Source organism: Eutrigla gurnardus, assembly GCF_963514095.1.
Source record: "Eutrigla gurnardus genome assembly, chromosome: 9".
Lineage (NCBI taxonomy): Eukaryota > Metazoa > Chordata > Actinopteri > Perciformes > Triglidae > Eutrigla > Eutrigla gurnardus.
This window is the reverse complement of record NC_139923.1, coordinates 29,704,101-29,724,286: the sequence shown is the minus strand read 5'-3', so window position 1 is coordinate 29,724,286 and position 20,186 is coordinate 29,704,101. Positions and strand designations below refer to the sequence as shown.

General features: G+C 47.8%; 1 protein-coding gene across 1 annotated transcript in view; it reads right to left on the bottom strand.

Moving 5' to 3' along the window:
* Positions 1-1,040: 1,040 nt before the first annotated feature.
* LOC311018262 (NT-3 growth factor receptor-like) overlaps positions 1,041-20,186 on the bottom strand; it is a 57,755-nt gene continuing 38,609 nt past the window's right edge. Inside the window, exons 13-18 of the mRNA XM_084017132.1 lie at positions 15,639-15,827; positions 12,435-12,565; positions 11,486-11,658; positions 7,926-8,169; positions 5,748-5,906; positions 1,041-1,246 (exon numbers count right to left, since the gene is read on the bottom strand). Of these exons, the coding sequence (XP_083873258.1) occupies positions 1,061-1,246; positions 5,748-5,906; positions 7,926-8,169; positions 11,486-11,658; positions 12,435-12,565; positions 15,639-15,827 (1,082 nt within the window). The 3' untranslated portion in view covers positions 1,041-1,060. The remainder of the gene's footprint in view (positions 1,247-5,747; positions 5,907-7,925; positions 8,170-11,485; positions 11,659-12,434; positions 12,566-15,638; positions 15,828-20,186) is intronic.

The following is a 20,186-nucleotide window of genomic DNA, read 5'->3' as shown; positions in this document are numbered from 1 at the left end:
GGTTAAATTTTTTTCTAAATTGTATTCCTGTTTTTGTGTTGTTTTTTGTTTTGTTGCAATACATAGTGCTGAAAGTTTGTTTTTAAGAAAAAACAAGGAAGGTTTACAGCTAGTGTACATTTTTAAGCAGGTAAACAAAATGTAAAAGTGCTCTTATTTTGAAATACTATTTTCTTTTGAGTTTCCAGAGTTTAGAAAGAAGTAGGAGGCACTTAGGTCCATCTCAGTGGCGACAGACAGTCACTCAAGCCAAACTTCCAGGCTCAGGATTGGAAGGTCTGGACCAGCCCAGTGAGTCCAGGACTAGAAGGTCTATGAAGGCTTGCAGATGAAAACATTTAAGCGTGCTCGCGTTGTTGGACTAGCACTAGCAAGAACACAGTGGCTGCTGCAACGTGACGTGTTGGATCTGCAGGTTGTCCGTTCCCTCGTTGCCTCGACGGTGAAACACAGAATCTGTTCCACGGATCGTCAAACAAAAGCATTCCTTTAACGTGAAGCCAGAACTAACGGTCCTTTGCCAGCGTTTAAGCCTCGTACTTTGAGGTTTGTATCGGGACGGTTCCGGTTGCATCCACCAGGAGGCGTCGGAGAAGTCATGCTAACGAAGAAAATAAGATGATGCAGCAGTTCAGTTTCAGACGGAATGAGATGAAGACGTGGAAATGAGGAGACCTAAATCTTTAGGACCCCGAAACCAAACCATACCGGCACAATCAGGTTAATCCAGTCCTCACAGTCAAGTCTTTAAGTCACAAGTTCAATAGAAGAGGAGCAGGACTAGACCTAAGACTACTTTTGATGGTTATAATGTGATGCAACGCAATCCAGTTCATTCCAATCCAGTTTAACCCACGTTATTCCACTTTAGTTGGTCCAGTCCGATCCTTATATGTCAGGCAGATGGATGCATGGTATGGTCCATTCCTAATCCCGGTCCCTATGGTTCCATCACAGACCATGCTGCGAGTCCAGACTAGACTTCTCATCAAGTGTACTCTAATCCAGTGGAGATCTAGTTCAACAACACATTCAGTTCCTTCCTGCTGGGGCGGTCCTCCTATCCCAGGATGTCCAGGTAGACCGGCGTGGCCTTCATCAGCGAGAACACCAGCTTCTGAATGTCCTTGATATTGAGGCGGGCCTGCGGCTCGCGCTGCCAGCAGCCCAGCATCATGTCGTAGATCTCCTTGGGACAGATTCTGGGGCGCTCCAGGACCCGGCCCTGAGTGATGCACTCGATCACCTGGACAGACAAGAGAGACAGCGTTAGACCACCTGCTGCATTATGGGTATCATAACAGACGTAGTATAAGACGAGAAAGTCCAGGCAGGTGGGAGCGGATCAAACAAACAGGACCTGAAAATGACATGATGAAATCCTGTATGGTTCCATCCTTACACAAGACTCTCACCCAGGAGAAAGCTGTTCCTGTTCTGTGTGAAACCATGTCACGGTTGACTTGTTTTCTTTTGCTAAGTAACTTCGGGACTTTACCGACGTCAGTAACGTAACAGTTATTTTATATATCAAAGCAAACATCAGCCTCTTTTCCGAACGCTAACCACGTAGCTTCGTCCAGGAGACAAACTCTTTTCCTTAACCAAAGTGCTTTTGTTGGCTCATCCTAACTTCCTGTGAAGACGGAAGATTATTTTGACACTATGCATGTAACAGCAAATGTATTGATTTATTGTATATGGTAAACGTGAGAGGACATGTAGAAGAAGGTTCACGTTTCCTTTAATGTTAGTCCACACTAAATATTATTGCAGCTAATGCTGTTTTATCATAATTAGGGCCACAGGGCAAGAGCACCGAGCACTGGCCCCTACAGCTACTACTCTTCCAGTTGTAGGACAAATTACATATCAAAACATACGGTTTGATCGGGATCGGTGTGCTATTACTTTTCTCAACAGAATACACATTGTTCGTGACTGTTTAATGACCATGATCATTTTGGGAGAAATTATGAGATTATAATGGGTGTGTATTGCACGGAACATTCCGTGCTAGAGTGCGTGACATCATCGGTCAGAGTGGGAGAGAACCCCAAAAAACGTCAGATTTTTTCTCTTTCCAAACTCCTCCCGGCCACAATTTACACTCTACACACATGATATTTTCCAGTTTTGTAGACAAACTTGTCCTGTCTCTCACAATGTACTCAAAAAATCTGTGAGATTTACAGAATTAGCAGCCTCTAAGTTCAGCCATGTCTGTCTTTTCTCCTCATTGACTCCAATACAAAATGTTCTGAGAGAAGTAGAGAGAGGACCCCCGTTTTAAACTTGCAACTGTCTCCAAATGATTTACTGCAGAAACACCAAAATCATATCAAATCGTTCGGGAAGTCCTTACAGCGATGACGGTGTGTTTATTTTTATGATAGTACCTACGGTTTTCTCAGAAACAGCCCAAATGTGAGACCAGCGCAGAAGCAGAAAAATGGCTGCAAGCAAGGCTCAGCCTGGTGGGGACTTCAAGTTGCCACGGTAACCCTTTAACGAGCCTCAGGCCACAGCTGCAGTTAAAGGGACAGTTCACCGGCACGCAGGTGTTTGAGTGGTTAGAGCACATGCCATGTACGCATGTATGCAGCCGTCCCTGGTTCAAATCCTGACCAGAGGTCCTTTGGTGCATGTCACATCCCCCTCTCTCTCCGTGTTTCCTCTCTGACCACTGCTAAATAAAAGGCGTCTATGCCAGAAAAAAAATCTTAACCAAAACAAAGGGATAGTTCAACACTTTGGCAAATTGGTCCATTGCCATAATCCCTATAGTCACAGCAGTAGGTTCATTACCTTTATTTGTTGGTGTAAACTATTTTTAGCTGCTCAGAGCTACGCTACAGAGGCTAATGGGATTTCCTGGTTTCCCTCATCAAATTCATCAAATACACAATCCAACAACTCGCAACACGCTTTTGTGGACAGGTTGTGACCTGCACATTCACCACGCTATGTGATAATAATGTAACGTTACGAGACGGAGTCATTTTAGAGGTAAATTCATGCAAAACTGCTGATGGGCGTTCCCTTCAGGGACAGTTTTTCAGCAAGCAGTCTCTGTATTTGCCTCTAAAACAACTCCGTCTCGTTTGAAATCTCTGAAGAATCTCATCGTAATGTATATACACTCCGGCGGTCGCCCCCGTGGCCCTTTCAAAAGAATTTTCTAGTTATTTATTGTTGCTTTTGCAAAGTAACTTTGTGCACTATTTTACACAATTCATGTTGTCTCTGCTTCATGTTTTGGACACTTAAGCGCAACAACAGACTTTTGGAGGTAAATGTCAGACACAGATGTGGAGGTTTTCAGGGTTGAGTAGTCCAGTCAGCTCCGAGCCACTGGGGTTATCAGCCGGTTCCTCCGGTCAACGGTGTTCTACTGAATTACACCTGCCGTCGGCTTCAACACTGAGCAGCACTGGGACATGGACCGCTGGCCAAACCTGCTCAGGTTCAAGTGAGCAGAGTTGACGGTTCACAACACCTCAGCCCATGATCCCTGCCCTGATGACCTGCATCATCGGGGGAAGCTAATAAGATGTTAATGGCCTGCAGGGTTCCAGGAAGTGTTCAGTACCGGTGATCACCGTATGCAGAACGAGTTTTATATGTGAAAAGTGCAGTCAGGACACATAATAATAATAGATGTTAATTCAAAGTGTAAGAATACATTCACTAAAGTGGCCTGATCTCCCACATCCTTGAGTTTAGCAACTTTGCTGGTTAAGTTTCATATTTGGGACCACGTATCACAAATAAAGTCATCATGTGTCATGCATCATATCTCTTAATAATGTTATTATGTGAGTGAGTCACAGTAACATGGCAGTGATGGATCCAGTGTGAGGGCAGTAATCTGTCGGCTCTAGACTCACTCAGTCATCTCTGTTGCTGCTGCTGTCTCACACGCTCCATTACATTCCCTCATGATCAGCACTTTGTTCAAGAGCTTCCTTTCCTCTTTGTTTCCCTCAACAGGAGAAAGCCTCACTGACTCTCCACATGAAAACGTCTTCCCTCGGCCGGTGGACCAGAAATACGACCTCCACCACTTTATTCATATATAGTATTTAAACAGCAGAGTATTGCACTTTTTCTCTCTTTTGTTGGTATTTTTAAATCATATTTAGGTATGATTTCTGATGTGTGAATTCAGAATAATGTATTTCCACACCTTCCATCCTGAAAAGCTTGTTATTTTCAGCTGCTCATGCTTCGGCCTTTTAATTGTCCAACACATGTAAATCATGGCTTGTGTACGATAACGGAAAATGAAACCATCACAGAGGGAGGAAGAAGAGATCGTCTGCTTGTGGAAAGTAAAACAGCATTTCTTCCCTCGTTGATGTTGTAATGGAGGACAGCTGCTGCAACATCTCACCGTTCTGCAGTTAAAGTGAATGTAAGAGAGAGACGGAGACCACTGAGGTGGATCCATCTCTCATGAAATCAATACAGCCGAGGGGGGAGCAGATCCACCGAGGCAGGACCAGAGAGGAGGAATGTTCATAGGAAGACATCTGGGAGAGTTTCCCTCAGTTTCCTGAGTGAAGATCTCATTCAACGAGGAAAGTCTCTCCATCTCCCAGATACACACTCTAATCTCTGTTATTGATTTACCTTTGTTCGTTTCCGTTTGAATCTCTTATTCATCTCGTACGGCGTCTGACTTTAGTAGATCATATCGGGTATGGAACTAATAAACAGATGCTTACAGACATGGAACAAATGATTATTTTCATCAGACGAACCAAGTCGTTTTGTTGTGTAAATAAACATAAAAATGTAAACGTGAAACCCACGCTGGAAGTTTATTCTGAAAATAAACTGTTGAAACGATTTAGAATTGAGGAAGTTAATAAGTGGAGAACTGGGAACACGTCGTCATTAAGAATGGGGTCGGAAGCCATGAAATATTGGAGTCAAATGTTTTGGAGACAGATTGTCCCGCAAGGGCAACAACAGTGGAGCACAACCACTAACAACGTGACGTGGTTACATGACATCGTTATGTGACGTTGTGACGTGACATTGTTACTGATGTTACTGACGTTACTGACGTGGGTTACATGTCATCGTTACGTGACGTGGTTACGTGCCATCGTTACGTGTCACCGTTACGTGACGTGGTTAGGTGACATGGTTACATGACGTGGTTACGTGCCATCGTTACGTGTCACCGTTACATGTCATCGTTACGTGACGTGGTTACGTGCCATCGTTACGTGTCACCGTTACGTGACGTGGTTAGGTGACATGGTTACATGTCATCGTTACGTGTCACCGTTACATGTCACCGTTACATGTCATCGTTACGTGACGTGGTTACGTGCCATCGTTACGTGTCACCGTTACGTGACGTGGTTAGGTGACATGGTTACATGTCATCGTTACGTGTCACCGTTACATGTCATCGTTACGTGACGTGGTTACGTGCCATCGTTACGTGTCACCGTTACGTGACGTGGTTACGTGCCATCGTTACGTGACGTGGTTAGGTGACATGGTTACATGTCATCGTTACGTGCCATCGTTACGTGTCACCGTTACGTGACGTGGTTAGGTGACATGGTTACATGACGTGGTTACGTGCCATCGTTACTTGTCACCGTTACGTGACGTGGTTAGGTGACATGGTTACATGACGTGGTTACGTGCCATCGTTACATGTCATCGTTACGTGCCATCGTTACGTGTCACCGTTACGTGACGTGGTTAGGTGACGTCGTTACCTCGTTGTTGGCGAGCTGGAACCACGGCTGTTTGCCGTAGGTGAAGATCTCCCAGAGGATGACGCCGAAGCTCCAGACGTCGCTCTCTGTGGTGAACTTCCTGTACATGATGCTCTCCGGAGGCATCCAGCGGATCGGCAGCATGGTGTGACCTCCAACCTGCACAGGAGAGACAGGCTGTAGGGATGAACGGGAAAACATGCAAATCAATATCTCAAATCTTGAGCCTCGACTCATTTTACTGGCTGCAGGTCACTCATGCTGCTGGAAGCAGGAAGTACCGACAGTACCATCCAACACCAGCGACTTCTGCCCCTCCAGGGACCAAGCCACCCGCCCGCGATCTTGTTTTTCGCGGGCGGGTTTTTTGTGAACGTCCGAATGCTCGCTCAGGTACCACCAAGCAAACGGCTAACCGCTAACATTCTTAAATACATTGTGAAAAAATGACCAGTGAAGTTTGAAAAGTCCGATTGACACATTTAATTCTGAATTAGACTACAACAGACAGTCAGGTCTGCAGGAAGGACCTGGACATCATCCAGGACCTGTACACCATCCAGGACCTGTACAACATCTAGGACCTGTACACCATCCAGGACCTGTACAACATCTAGGACCTGAACACCATCTAGGACCTGTACACCATCCAGGACCTGTACACCATCCAGGACCTGTACAACATCTAGGACCTGAACACCATCTAGGACCTGTACACCATCCAGGACCTGTAGTCCTCCAGGGCGCAGGATAGACCCCCAGTAGACCCCCACATTCTGATTCTGAATTTCTAAAGAACATATAAAATGCATCGCCAGTACCGATCCGATAAAAACCCAGAAGGTCCGGTGGGTGAGTCAGTTCCTGTGTTCCTGGTGTTGGACTCTTCCATCCATCACAGGTGAGTAACAAACATCCCATAATGTCTCCTCTGTTCTGTGACGGTGTGGAGATCAGACACATGAATCATTATTCATCTCGCCGGCTGTGAAATCATAAAGCAGCTTGACTAATTTAGTCAAATATGTGGCTCCTAATCACGACTCGCATAATTAATGACCTCCGCCGCTGACTAATCGACCTTCCACCCCCTCTATCTCCCCCCTCACCCTTTCCTGTCTGACTCCTGTCACCCCTTCCTACTATCCCACCATCCTTCACCCATCCTCCATCATTAATAAGTCATTTCTTCAATATTCAATATGCACTAGTTTAACCCTAATCCCTCATTAGCGTTAGTTACTGTGTAACCTGTTCTCACCTTTACTCTTCATCATGAACAGAAACTAGAAACCTCAAACATTGTTCCAGCTGAGTGATCTGATGAAAGAGCTGCAGCTTCAATTGGAAAACAGGAAGGATATCCTTCATCTGACATCGGCCTGCTTTTAGCTTCACAGCGATTAAAAGGTGTCGTGTTGAGAATCAACGTCAAACGTTCGTACTCGGCATCGGCCTCGCATTGACGACCACGTATTTCCATGGTATGATTACTTCCTCACACATGATCCACATACAGTCCCTCCGATTTTAACAAGAACCGAGGAGTCGCCCCCTGATGGCCAGTAGAGAGAATGCAAGTTTAAGGCACTTCAGAATTGGCTTCACTTTTTGAGGAACCTTGGGCTCTGGGTAATTGCCACAATTTTCTAAATGTAAGCAGTAATCAGAGTCTTGGTAAAGCATCCAAATCCATAAACGTGTGTCGTGCATGCTCTCCACAATTATATGACTGGATCAGTTCATTACAAAAGAAGCCGACTATTACTATTATTAAGCAGTGACAGATTTGGTCAAAACAACACGGCTACGGCTCCTCTAACCGGCAGCTGAACTGGTTTACACCTGTGGATGTTAGTTCAATCAGGAGGGGAGGGCACATATACAACATCAACACTGGTGACTGGGAGGACTGGGTCTGTAAACCTGGACCAGTACTCTGCTGATGAGGGTTAAAAAATGAAGAGACTTTTCTGCTGCTGTGGACCGGCGGCCTCGCGAGACGCCGGAGCAGCCATTAAAAAGGATAGCGGTCCACAGCAGCTACTTAGGGGGACGGGACTCGGTGGACTTGTTGACATTTACTGCCAAATACAAATGATTTCCCAGCGTGCCGAGAGGCTCCTGAACATCCCAGATGTAGCAGATTGAGTAATGCAGTAAACGAATGGTTGTTACCCGGTAGTAGTCGGTACTGTAGATGTCTCTGGACATGCCGAAGTCTCCAATCTTCACCAGGAGGCCGTTCCCCACCAGGCAGTTCCTGGTCGCCAGGTCGCGGTGCACAAAGTGCTGTGACGCCAAATAGATCATGCCGGCTGCGATCTGACTGGCTATGTGGAGCATCTGGGACAGACCCAGCTCCCCGTTGGTCTGCAGAGGCTGGCCGTCCACCAGGATCATGGCGTCAGGCCCGTGGGCTCTAAGGGAGGAAGGAAACGCAGAGACTGAGGCTTCAGAGAACACAAGATACAATACAGATACAGATAGCGTATACGCAGACGACTGCTGACTGTTTTCAGAAGCTTACCACCGATTTCACTTCTAATGACTTCTAACTTACTAATGCTACATCACTGGCTCTATTTAATGCTACGAATGCTACATCACTGGCTCTATTTAATGCTACATCACTTGCTGTGGTCGTTGCATGGTCACATTGATTCCTTGAATCCATGTAGAAGATCATGTCCCTGTACACGAAACCAATAGATTAAATTGATCAATTACATCACAAACTAATTGAAATGGTAAAACATCTCAAGAGCCAATAAAAAGAGTTTAAATATAAATCGTCTTAATTGGTTAACTGATCACATTCATTACTTGACATTCTTATCGTCCGTTTAGTGGGAAAGCGGTTGATTGGTGACATTCCCATCCGGTGAATCTGCTCACCACTGTGTGATGACTCAGCAAAAAACAGCAGCCGCCGCTGTCAGAAGCTTCCGAGTAGTGACTCAGCGCTAACGATGTAGCACCGTTACGTTCAAGTAGCATGTCACTGCAGTTCTGGAGGGAGCGATGGGGGACGGACACAGGAGTGTGAGCTGTGTGTCGTCAAACACAAAGTGTAGTCAACATGTGTGTGTGTGTGTGGTTTGGAGGGCAATGGGTACTGGCTGAATTAGCAGTTTGTCCTGGATGAATTGATGCCAGCACTTTAATGGAAACACAATTACGGAGTCGAAATTAGCATCAGAGACTCAGTGAAACGCTGTCCTGTACAAGCATGAGCACACACACACACACACACACACACACACACACTGGTAGAGTTCACTTTCTGGCGGCGGACTGTGTCCCAATGTACCATTACACAGGGCAAACATTCTGGGAGCAAATAACATCTAATCACGCAGACATAATGCAGCTCGTTTAGCTCACCGGACACATTTTTACAATTGGACTCGGCTCGGGACCTTCTAGTCAGGATCGCTCTTCAACCCCGTAAATAAACTATCCAAACTTACACGGACGCTTGTGTAACGTTACATGAATCCCTCATCGTCTCATTTTAATGTTTTGAACTGCAACGACGGCCCAAATCTTACACATCGCACCTTTTAACGAGTGCTATGAGTTGACATGAAAAGTGTGTTTGTTTCCACAATGACTGGAAAAGGGTTCAATGGATGTTATGTAGATACTGTACGTTATGCATGAAACATTTTCTCATTATGTTGATGAAAAATATACCCAGTCTGGGCACCAAACATGTTTACTGTTGCAAAGAACAAATACAAGAGAATTCAATCAGGTTGTAAGGCACTTCGGCGTTTGGCTTCACTTCCCAGAAGTGGAGGATTCACAGTAAAACCATCCGTCTATTTTCTCGGTCTCGGCCATCAATCCTCATGTAACAGCTCAAGCAGTTGCACAGTATTTTTTTCTTCAAGGCAGACCAGGTTTTACATAATGGTCTGGGTGGACCAGTTCCCACTGTCAGACTGTCAGGCAGGCTCATTCATCAATCACTGTGGAACACACTTGCATGGCACATGAGTCAGCTCTAACAAGCCTCTCAGTGTGGAGGCACGCTGACTTTGGTGACGATATTTGATAGCGGGGCACGGTCTGTCATTTATATTTATAACTTCATAACAGGCAGCGCACTTAAACAGCTTCCATAAAGAGCCTGGCAGGAGTGCCGGTCTCCAGCGGGGTGTACGGGGAGCAGGGACAGTACTTAACAAGCAGGGGGTTGTGGTCCGGCGACAAGGTGAAAATGTAGGCGTCATCCTGCGGTAGTTCACAGAGAAAGGCCCATCCATCACTCTTGTCTTTGAGCTGGCACACTGCCCTGGATGCCAGACTCAGGTCCACCTCTGCAGACCGGTTCTACTCCATGTACTGGTGATAGAAGGTCTGATCACTGGTCACAGTACTGGTGATAGAAGGTCTGATCACTGGTCACAGTACTGTTGATAGAAGGTCTGATCACTGGTCACAGTACTGGTGATAGAAGGTCTGATGACTGGTCACAGTACTGGTGATAGAAGGTCTGATGACTGGTCACAGTACTGGTGATAGAAGGTCTGATCACTGGTCACAGTACTGGTGATAGAAGGTCTGATGACTGGTCACAGTACTGGTGATAGAAGGTCTGATCACTGGTCACAGTACTGGTGATAGAAGGTAAGATTACTGGTCACAGTACTGGTGATAGAAGGTAAGATTACTGGTCACAGTACTGGTGATAGAAGGTCTGATCACTGGTCACAGTACTGGTGATAGAAGGTAAGATTACTGGTCACAGTACTGGTGATAGAAGGTAAGATTACTGGTCACAGTACTGGTGATAGAAGGTCTGATCACTGGTCACAGTACTGGTGATAGAAGGTCTGATCACTGGTCACAGTACTGGTGATAGAAGGTAAGATTACTGGTCACAGTACTGGTGATAGAAGGCCTGGTCACTGGTCACAGTACTGGTGATAGAAGGTAAGATTACTGGTCACAGTACTGGTGATAGAAGGTAAGATTACTGGTCACAGTACTGGTGATAGAAGGTAAGATTACTGGTCACAGTACTGGTGATAGAAGGTAAGATTACTGGTCACAGTACTGGTGATAGAAGGTCTGATCACTGGTCACAGTACTGGTGATAGAAGGTAAGATTACTGGTCACAGTACTGGTGATAGAAGGTAAGATTACTGGTCACAGTACTGGTGACAGTACTGGTGATAGAAGGTCTGATCACTGGTCACAGTACTGGTGATAGAAGGTAAGATTACTGGTCACAGTACTGGTGATAGAAGGTAAGATTACTGGTCACAGTACTGGTGATAGAAGGTCTGATCACTGGTCACAGTACTGGTGATAGAAGGTCTGATCACTGGTCACAGTACTGGTGATAGAAGGTAAGATTACTGGTCACAGTACTGGTGATAGAAGGCCTGGTCACTGGTCACAGTACTGGTGATAGAAGGCCTGGTCACTGGTCACAGTACTGGTGATAGAAGGTTGTAGGCCAGAGCTACAGAAGGTTGTGAGCTAATCTTTTCAATGATCCAATCAGATTCCTGGTCATGTCGGACCTCCTGTTTCACTCTGAATTACGTCACGTACAGTACGCTCACATAATATCTGGACACATCTTTGTTTCCACATGAACTATGGAACATTTATTTTGACATTTATTTAACTTTCATCCCCTTAGTTCCCCCTTGGTTTGCTCAGTTGCTTAAAAGGCTGTGATTAGTCACCACAACCGTTGCCATGGCGCTGAACTCACCTGAGGAACTTATTGAGATCGCCGTGCTTCATGTACTCAAAGACCATAATGAGGGGGTCTCCGTCCACGCACACGCCGTAGAATTTCACAATGTGCTCGTGCTGCAGGTTGGTCAGCAGCTCGGCCTCGCGCTGGAAATCCTTCCTGGCTGCAAGAGTAGGGTCCTTCAGGGTCTAGAGAGAGACAGTTATGGTGGGTTCAGGGACCAAAATCATGACCCCATCAAGTGTTGATTTGCCATAGAAAACAAGATCTGCATGAAAACATGATGCAGGTTTACATTTGTAGCTGAAATGGCTGCAGGTTAGTGTGGGTCAAATAGAAATAGAATAGAAACCATAGACGAAGTGGACAACGTCTTCATAGCAGCACCCATCGGTTTCTGGACTACAGATTTGAACCCTCTAGTTTTGCATTTTGGCCATCGCCATCTTGGAGTTTCTGCACCCAGAGAAGGAAGTGACCATATTTGGAGTGTGGAGGAGCCATTTCCCTGTTACCATCGTTACCATCGTTACCATCGTTACCATCGTTACCTGTGTCCCTCAGAACGGAAACTTATGTAATTTACATTCATTATTAGAAGTATGAGCCAGCAGCAAGTTGCTACTTTGTTTTGGGAACGTTTGTACTTTAAACCTAAAATTGATTTTATGTCAGCGGTTGTTTGGAAATATAAGTTGCTAAGTGAGTAATTTGTGCCTTAATGTGGAAATGAGTGTTCTTTGAATCGGTTTGCTTTCCTGTCTATAAAAGTCAGCATGTCTGAGTCATCACCGAGACTGAAACACTGGAAACAGCTGCTGCTTCACTTCAAGAAGAGAAAATGTTTATCAGACTCATCCTTCAACCTCCCAGAAAGCTTAGTGGCGGTGCGTTCAGGTGCGTCGGTGTGTCCTTGAGGTGCAGCTGCCTGCTGGAACACAAAGACCCCCAGCCCCCGTCTTACCTTCACGGCGACCAGCATCTTGTCCTTGGTGGGGCTCAGGTTGTAACACTCAGCCAGGAAGACCTTCCCAAAGGCTCCTTCTCCAAGCTCCCGCTTCAAGATGATGTCCCTCCGTTTTATATGCTGCACATCTGAGGGGGGGCAGAGACAGACCACATGAGTCCACATCCATTACAAGTACATTTTTAAACATGGTAATACAATGGCTACTTAAACAGCCTACTGCCGTCATTAAACCACTCCTCATTGGACCGGATTACAAACCTCATGGACTACTTTCCCCTGCAGTAAACCATCAAGAAACATTTACTCTCACAAGTCTCACGCAACACATCGACCCCGTCTCCTACAAAATAAAGTTCCCATACAACTAAACTGCATTCTCAATTACATTTACACAATTCAAACAAAACAAAAAAAACAACTTCCTTAGGTTCACACACAGATACGTCATTTCCTAGCAGAGATGTTGATTGTGCAGGATGGATGGAGGACGGAGGGGGGGTTAATGACTGTACTTACCACCGAGGCTTATGCAATGTAATAATTGCCCTGGGAGGTGCTGTCACCTCCGGCATTCAGGCTCCACAGCCCTCAGAACTCTCTATGAATAATTGCTGATGAAGAAGTGTGACGGTGAATGCATAATGTTGTAATATTTATCCCTTACTACAACTGAAACTTTAATGCTTGGCTTCCAGATGCACCGAGGTCTGATGACCTTTAGCCTCTAGTGGATAACTCTTCCTGAACCATTCTCAGCAATGCTGTTTTCTTTGTGGCCCTTTAGAGACTGAAATATTTGTTTTAATAAACGTTTCGGAAGTCCAAACCTCAATGTACCCGTCACTCCAAAACCTTCCGAATTGTTTCTCATCATCGTCGATTTCGCTCAGTATTTCAAATTTGTCTCATTGATAACTTTCTTTGGGAGAAACAACTAATCAGTTGTTTGTAGGCGGGACTAAGAATGGAAAGTAGATAGCTAGCTAGCAATTTCGCTACCAAATGGCCAAATCAAGATGGCAAATCAGATTCTGTTTATCTGTCTATCCATATTTTTCCGTCTGTTTTTTTAAATCAACATTTGTAAATCTCGTTAAGCACAGAATCGTTGCACACGGAGTCGGTTGGGTTTTATACATTTCTACTTGTTGAACTACGATTTGTAACTTTGGAATACGAGTCAAAACTGAATGAATCATGTGGATGTGATGGATAACCCTTGTTAAAGCATCTCAGCATCAGCTTGTACTACTTCTTCTACTACTTCTACTACTTGTACTGCTGGTACTGCTTTCCAGCTGGCAGTGCTGAGCGCATGGCTGAATGGGAACGAGCATACAAGTATATCCATGTACAGCAGCAAACAAAACCAAAGGGACACTGTACCGTCGCCCCCTACCCCCCCTCCACACACACACACACACACACACACACACACACACACACACACTCTCACACACACAGGGTGAGCTGAGTGAGCTGACCGTTCCGCCGCCAGGCTGCAATTAGCGTTCCTGTAATGAGCTCTGGGACTCGTTCATCCAGCAGTGTTCCTGAAGCTCCGAGGACGGAGATGAGCTGTCAATCATTCCAACACTAAACTAGAAGTGTTGTCTTTAATGCCCCCGGTGGACAAGAAAGATCTATTCTATAGTATAGTATAGAGTAGTGAAGTATAGTATAGTATATTATACAGTTAGGTATAGTATAGTATAGAGTAGTGTAGTATTGTATAATATAGTAGCCTACAGTATAGTATAGTATAGAGTAGTGTAGTATTGTATAATCTGGTAGCCTACAGTATAGTATAGTATAGAGTAGTGTAGTATTGTATAATATAGTAGCCTATAGTATAGTATAGTATAGTATAGAGTAGTGTAGTATTGTATAATATAGTAGCCTATAGTATAGTATAGTATAGTATAGAGTAGTGTAGTATTGTATAATATAGTAGCCTATAGTATAGTATAGTATAGTATAGAGTAGTGTAGTATTGTATAATATAGTAGCCTATAGTATAGTAAAGGTTGATTCCCACCAGTGAAATATATAGCTGGTGATAATCACACAAGGTGACTCTTGTGATGGATCAGCGTTGCCGTTGCCAACAACATCAGTAGTGTTTTGTGTGTGTGTGTGTGTGTGTGTGTGTGTGTTGACTCTTGGGGGATTCTCTGAGATTTATGTGGCTGTAAAGGCAAAAAGCGATTTGCTCTGCTGATGTTGAATGGAGAGAGAGAGAGAGAGAGAGACAGAGAGAGTGAGGGAGGGAGAGAGGGAGGGAGAGATAGGGGGGAGAGAGAGAGGGAGAGAGAGAGGAAGAGAAAAGAGGGAGAGAGAGTGAGAGAGAGAGGGAGAGAGAGAGAGCAGGTAGCTCAGCTCCCATGAGGCTTTGCATGGCTAAGGCTCATGGGAAATGATGCGGGTGTACATTAACGTCAGAGTCATCATTTCATCTTTGTTACCATGACGACGCTTGGCTGTCGACGCCCCCTTTAGTGGATAAAAGCTTCGGTGAGAACCTTCAGTTAAACACACAGACCTTCAAGGTCAACTCCGTATCCAGAAGGTCACTGTGTCGGCTCTGAAGGTCAACCAGCTGACATCAGACCGGACCGGACCGGACCAGACCAGACCAGACCGGACCAGACTGGACCAGACTAGACTGGACCAGACCGGACCAGACTAGACCAGACCAGACTGGACCAGACCGGACTGAACCAGACCAGACCGGGCCAGACCAGACCGGACCAGACCAGACCGGACCAGACCAGACCAGACCAGACCAGACCAGACTGACCGATCAGGTGTGAAAGTGTACTTCCTGTTAGTTTGGCCGATGTGGGAGGAAGCGTGCACGTGTGTATACTTATCACAGTGTGTGTGTGTGTGTGTGTGTGTGTACTTAATCACAGTGTGTGTGTGTGTGTGTGTACTTAATCACAGTGTGTGTGTGTGTGTGTGTGTGTGTGTGTGTGTGTACTTAATCACAGTGTGTGTGTGTGTGTGTGTGTGTGTGTGTACTTAATCACAGTGTGTGTGTGTGTGTACTTAATCACAGTGTGTGTGTGTGTGTGTGTGTGTGTGTACTTAATCACAGTGTGTGTGTGTGTGTGTGTGTGTGTGTGTGTGTGTGTGTGTGTGTGTGTGTACTTAATCACAGTGCGTGTGTGTGTGTGTGTGTGTGTGTGTACTTACAGGTGGCCGGTTTGCTGCAGTTGTGTCCGTGTCTGAAGTACTGCGGGTTCTCGATGACAGGGATCCGGGTCATCCCGATGACCACGGCGTCCAGCCCGCCGTCCAGTGTGCAGGGACTGATGATGCCGTGGTTCACGTGGTGGAGGGGGCTGGCCGAGTCCTCCTCGCCGCTGATCACCGCCACCGGTCCTGAAAACAGGATGACACGGTCAACACCCCAGGAAACGCTGTACATTGTTATGGTTGGTTAACTGGTTGGTACTAGCTGATGTGATGAAAAAGGTGATGGACACGGCGGCAGCAGCTTGACCCCTGTGACCCCTGTCAGCTCCTCCATGACCCCGATGCTAACATTCAGACCGTGTCAGGTGGGCTGAGGCTCAGCTGATAACGGATCAGCCAGGACACGGAGTGAGCGAAGGCGAGACCTGGGGGAACAGAGCATGCTGGGAAGATAGAGTGAGGGGTGGACAGTTTCTTCTGGAGGTCAGAGGTCGAGTGATGTTAGTGGAAGAACTGGGAACGCTGACAGCTGGCAGACTGGGAGCTGCTGCTCAGACAGCATGCATGCTGGCAAGTTTCTCTGTAGAATGACATATAATAACCTCGATGACATCACAGAGGACGGCGTCGACACATTAGTCAATGACAGGGATTTTATGCAATTGAGTTTGAATGGAAATGATCGATCCTCCCGGATGGGAACCATTGAAGGACGTCTAGATTACTCGCTAGATGTCTTATAGGACGGACCAAAGGATCCACTCGTAGAATCAAAGTCAACGTTCCGGTGGTCACCATGCCACCGCTCGGTCAGGGGCCACCGCTCAGTCAGGGGCCACCACTCGGTCAGGGGCCACCACTCGGTCAGGGGCCACCGCTCAGTCAGGGGCCACCGCTCAGTCAGGGGCCACCACTAGGTCAGGGATCCAAACCACGAAGCTCTCTTCTCAAGTACAAGTACACATGCTTGTACATGTTCATTAATACTCTGGTAAAAGTAGAAGTACTGATTCTATTTCTTCACTCAAGTCAAAGAACTGAAATGTACTCAAAGTAGCAAGTAAAAGTACCTCTATGAAGGATATTTCTACTAACAAAGGTACGTATTTAAACTAGGGCTGTCAAAAGATTAATTTTTTTAATCGCGATTAATTGCATTTTGTCCATAGTTAACTCGCGATTAATCGCAAATGAATCGCATTTTTTGGCACATTTTTTTTTCTTCTTCTAAATGTACCTTAATGTATTTTTTTCATATTCTTAATACTTTTAACAACATAAGGGCAAATATACTTGATTTATGAAAATGTTTATTTAACACTTCAAATATCCCCTTACCAAAACATGGGATCAAAACAGGGTTATAAGAATATATCACAAACAATTAAAGTGAACATGTCACAGGAGATAGCGTAACAGGAGATAAGTACAGTTAGGATATAAGTGCATTGGCTTGCAAGTGATATCTCAGACTGGACGTGCTTCTATGGTAGCTCATTTCATACCCACAGTACGCGCAGATGACTTTGGTCTTATCGACTGAACCATCTGGCAGTCTTTTGAAGGTGAATTTGCCGTTCACAAATCGCCCCTGTGGACACGCACCTTCAAGGTCCGTGTCCACAGGGGCGATTTTAAACGCGTGTGGACGCGCCGCTTCCCAGTATTCCACGCTTGGTGGGCTGCCACTAGAGGATGATTGACAGGCGCTCTCCTTTAAACAACACATTTTGGCGAGCGTTCGCGAGCGTTCCCGAGGCGGCGAGTCTGATTAGCATAAAGTAGATTCGACTTCAACTTTAGGCAAATGAGGAACGGCCAACTCACGCGCCGTCTCTCGACATTCGCCGCGACGCTACCAGAATGCATTGCACGGCTTGACAATGAATGGGACGCGGGGAAACACCGCTGCCTGTGGACACGCACCTTCCCTCTGGATCAAGACTACAGGTGCCACCGACGGCCATAAATCATACAATGCGCGTTTTTTTTTTTTTTTAAATACCGAGCGTTAATCGCGCGTTAAAAACCTTGCGTCAGGACCCCGTTGCCCCCTCTGAAGGTCTACAACGTAGATGGAGTCCACTAAGAATACACGCCGCTACCGGGGGACCTGAGACAGGAAATTGATTGCACATCATTTATCCGGAGGTTCAGCACTGCTAAATGATGGCATGTAATTACTTCACCTTTAACATCTCCCAGCGTCCTGCAGCCGAGAGGCTGAACTCCCAGCAGGCCTCTCTTTCACTCCTCTCTCTCTCTCTCTCTCTCTCTCTCTCTCTCTCTCTCTCTCTCTCCCTCTTCACTCAAACCTACTTGCTGTTGCCCGTCTTCGTCGCGGCGTCGCTCTAACTCAACGCTGTTAGATGACGGAGGAGGGCGGAGCATTCTCATCCGAGAGAGTCGAGTGCCAACTCACCCTACACCCAACCCTCTCTCACTCGGTAATTGGTTTGCTGCTGGTAGGTTGTGCTGGGCGGTTCTGGGGGGTAGGTGGTGTTTGGTGCTGGGTGGTGCTGGGTGGTAGGTGGTGCTGGGTGGTAGGTGGTGTTTGGTGGTGCTGGGTGGTAGGCAGTTCTGGGTGGTAGGTGGTGTTTGGTGGTGCTGGGTGGTAGGTGGTGCTGGGTGGTAGGTGGTGTTTGGTGGTGCTGGGTGGTAGGTGGTGCTGGGTGTTAGGTGGTGTTTGGTGGTGCTGGGTGGTAGGCAGTTCTGGGTGGTAGGTGGTGTTTGGTGGTGCTGGGTGGTAGGCAGTTCTGGGTGGTAGGTGGTGTTTGGTGGTGCTGGGTGGTAGGTGGTGCTGGGTGGTAGGTGGTGCTGGGTGGTGCTGGGTGGTAGGTGGTGCTGGGTGGTGCTGGGTGGTAGGTGGTGCTGGGTTGTAGGTGGTGCTGGGTGGTGTTGGGTGGTAGGTGGTGCTGGGTGGTGCTGGGTGGTAGGTGGTGCTGGGTGGTGCTGGGTGGTAGGTGGTGCTGGGTGGTAGGTGGTGCTGGGTGGTTGGTGGTGCTGGGTGGTAGGTGGTGCTGGGTGGTGTTGGGTGGTAGGTGGTGCTGGGTGGTGCTGGGTGGTAGGTGGTGCTGGGTGGTAGGTGGTGCTGGGTGGTAGGTGGTGCTGGATGGTGTTGGGTGGTAGGTGGTGCTGGGTGGTGCTGGGTGGTAGGTGGTGCTGGGTGGTGTTGGGTGGTGCTGGGTGGTAGGTGGTGCTGGGTGGTAGGTGGTGCTGGGTGGTGCTGGGTGGTGCTGGGTAGTAGGTGGTGCTGGGTGGTAGGTGGTGCTGGGTGGTGCTGGGTGGTAGGTGGTGTTGGGTGGTAGGTGGTGCTGGGTGGTGCTGGGTGGTAGGTGGTGTTGGGTGGTGTTGGGTGGTGCTGGGTGGTAGGTGGTGCTGGGTGGTAGGTGGTGCTGGGTGGTGCTGGGTAGTAGGTGGTGCTGGGTGGTAGGTGGTGCTGGGTGGTGCTGGGTGGTGTTGGGTGGTAGGTGGTGCTGGGTGGTGTTGGGTGGTGCTGGGTGGTAGGTGGTGTTGGGTGGTAGGTGGTGCTGGGTGGTGCTGGGTGGTAGGTGGTGCTGGGTGGTGTTGGGTGGTGCTGGGTGGTAGGTGGTGCTGGGTGGTAGGTGGTGCTGGGTGGTGCTGGGTGGTGCTGGGTAGTAGGTGGTGCTGGGTGGTAGGTGGTGCTGGGTGGTGCTGGGTGGTAGGTGGTGCTGGGTGGTAGGTGGTGCTGGGTGGTGCTGGGTGGTGCTGGGTGGTAGGTGGTGCTGGGTGGTAGGTGGTGCTGGGTGGTTGGTGGTGCTGGGTGGTAGGTGGTGCTGGGTGGTGTTGGGTGGTAGGTGGTGCTGGGTGGTGCTGGGTGGTAGGTGGTGCTGGGTGGTAGGTGGTGCTGGGTGGTAGGTGGTGCTGGGTGGTGTTGGGTGGTAGGTGGTGCTGGGTGGTGCTGGGTGGTAGGTGGTGCTGGGTGGTGTTGGGTGGTGCTGGGTGGTAGGTGGTGCTGGGTGGTAGGTGGTGCTGGGTGGTGCTGGGTGGTGCTGGGTAGTAGGTGGTGCTGGGTGGTGCTGGGTGGTAGGTGGTGTTGGGTGGTAGGTGGTGCTGGGTGGTGCTGGGTGGTAGGTGGTGTTGGGTGGTGTTGGGTGGTGCTGGGTGGTAGGTGGTGCTGGGTGGTGCTGGGTAGTAGGTGGTGCTGGGTGGTAGGTGGTGCTGGGTGGTGCTGGGTGGTGTTGGGTGGTAGGTGGTGCTGGGTGGTGTTGGGTGGTGCTGGGTGGTAGGTGGTGTTGGGTGGTAGGTGGTGCTGGGTGGTGCTGGGTGGTAGGTGGTGCTGGGTGGTGTTGGGTGGTGCTGGGTGGTAGGTGGTGCTGGGTGGTAGGTGGTGCTGGGTGGTGCTGGGTGGTGCTGGGTAGTAGGTGGTGCTGGGTGGTAGGTGGTGCTGGGTGGTGCTGGGTGGTAGGTGGTGCTGGGTGGTAGGTGGTGCTGGGTGGTGCTGGGTGGTGCTGGGTGGTAGGTGGTGCTGGGTGGTAGGTGAATGTGGATGAGACGAGAACAAGGAGACGAAAAGACAAGGAC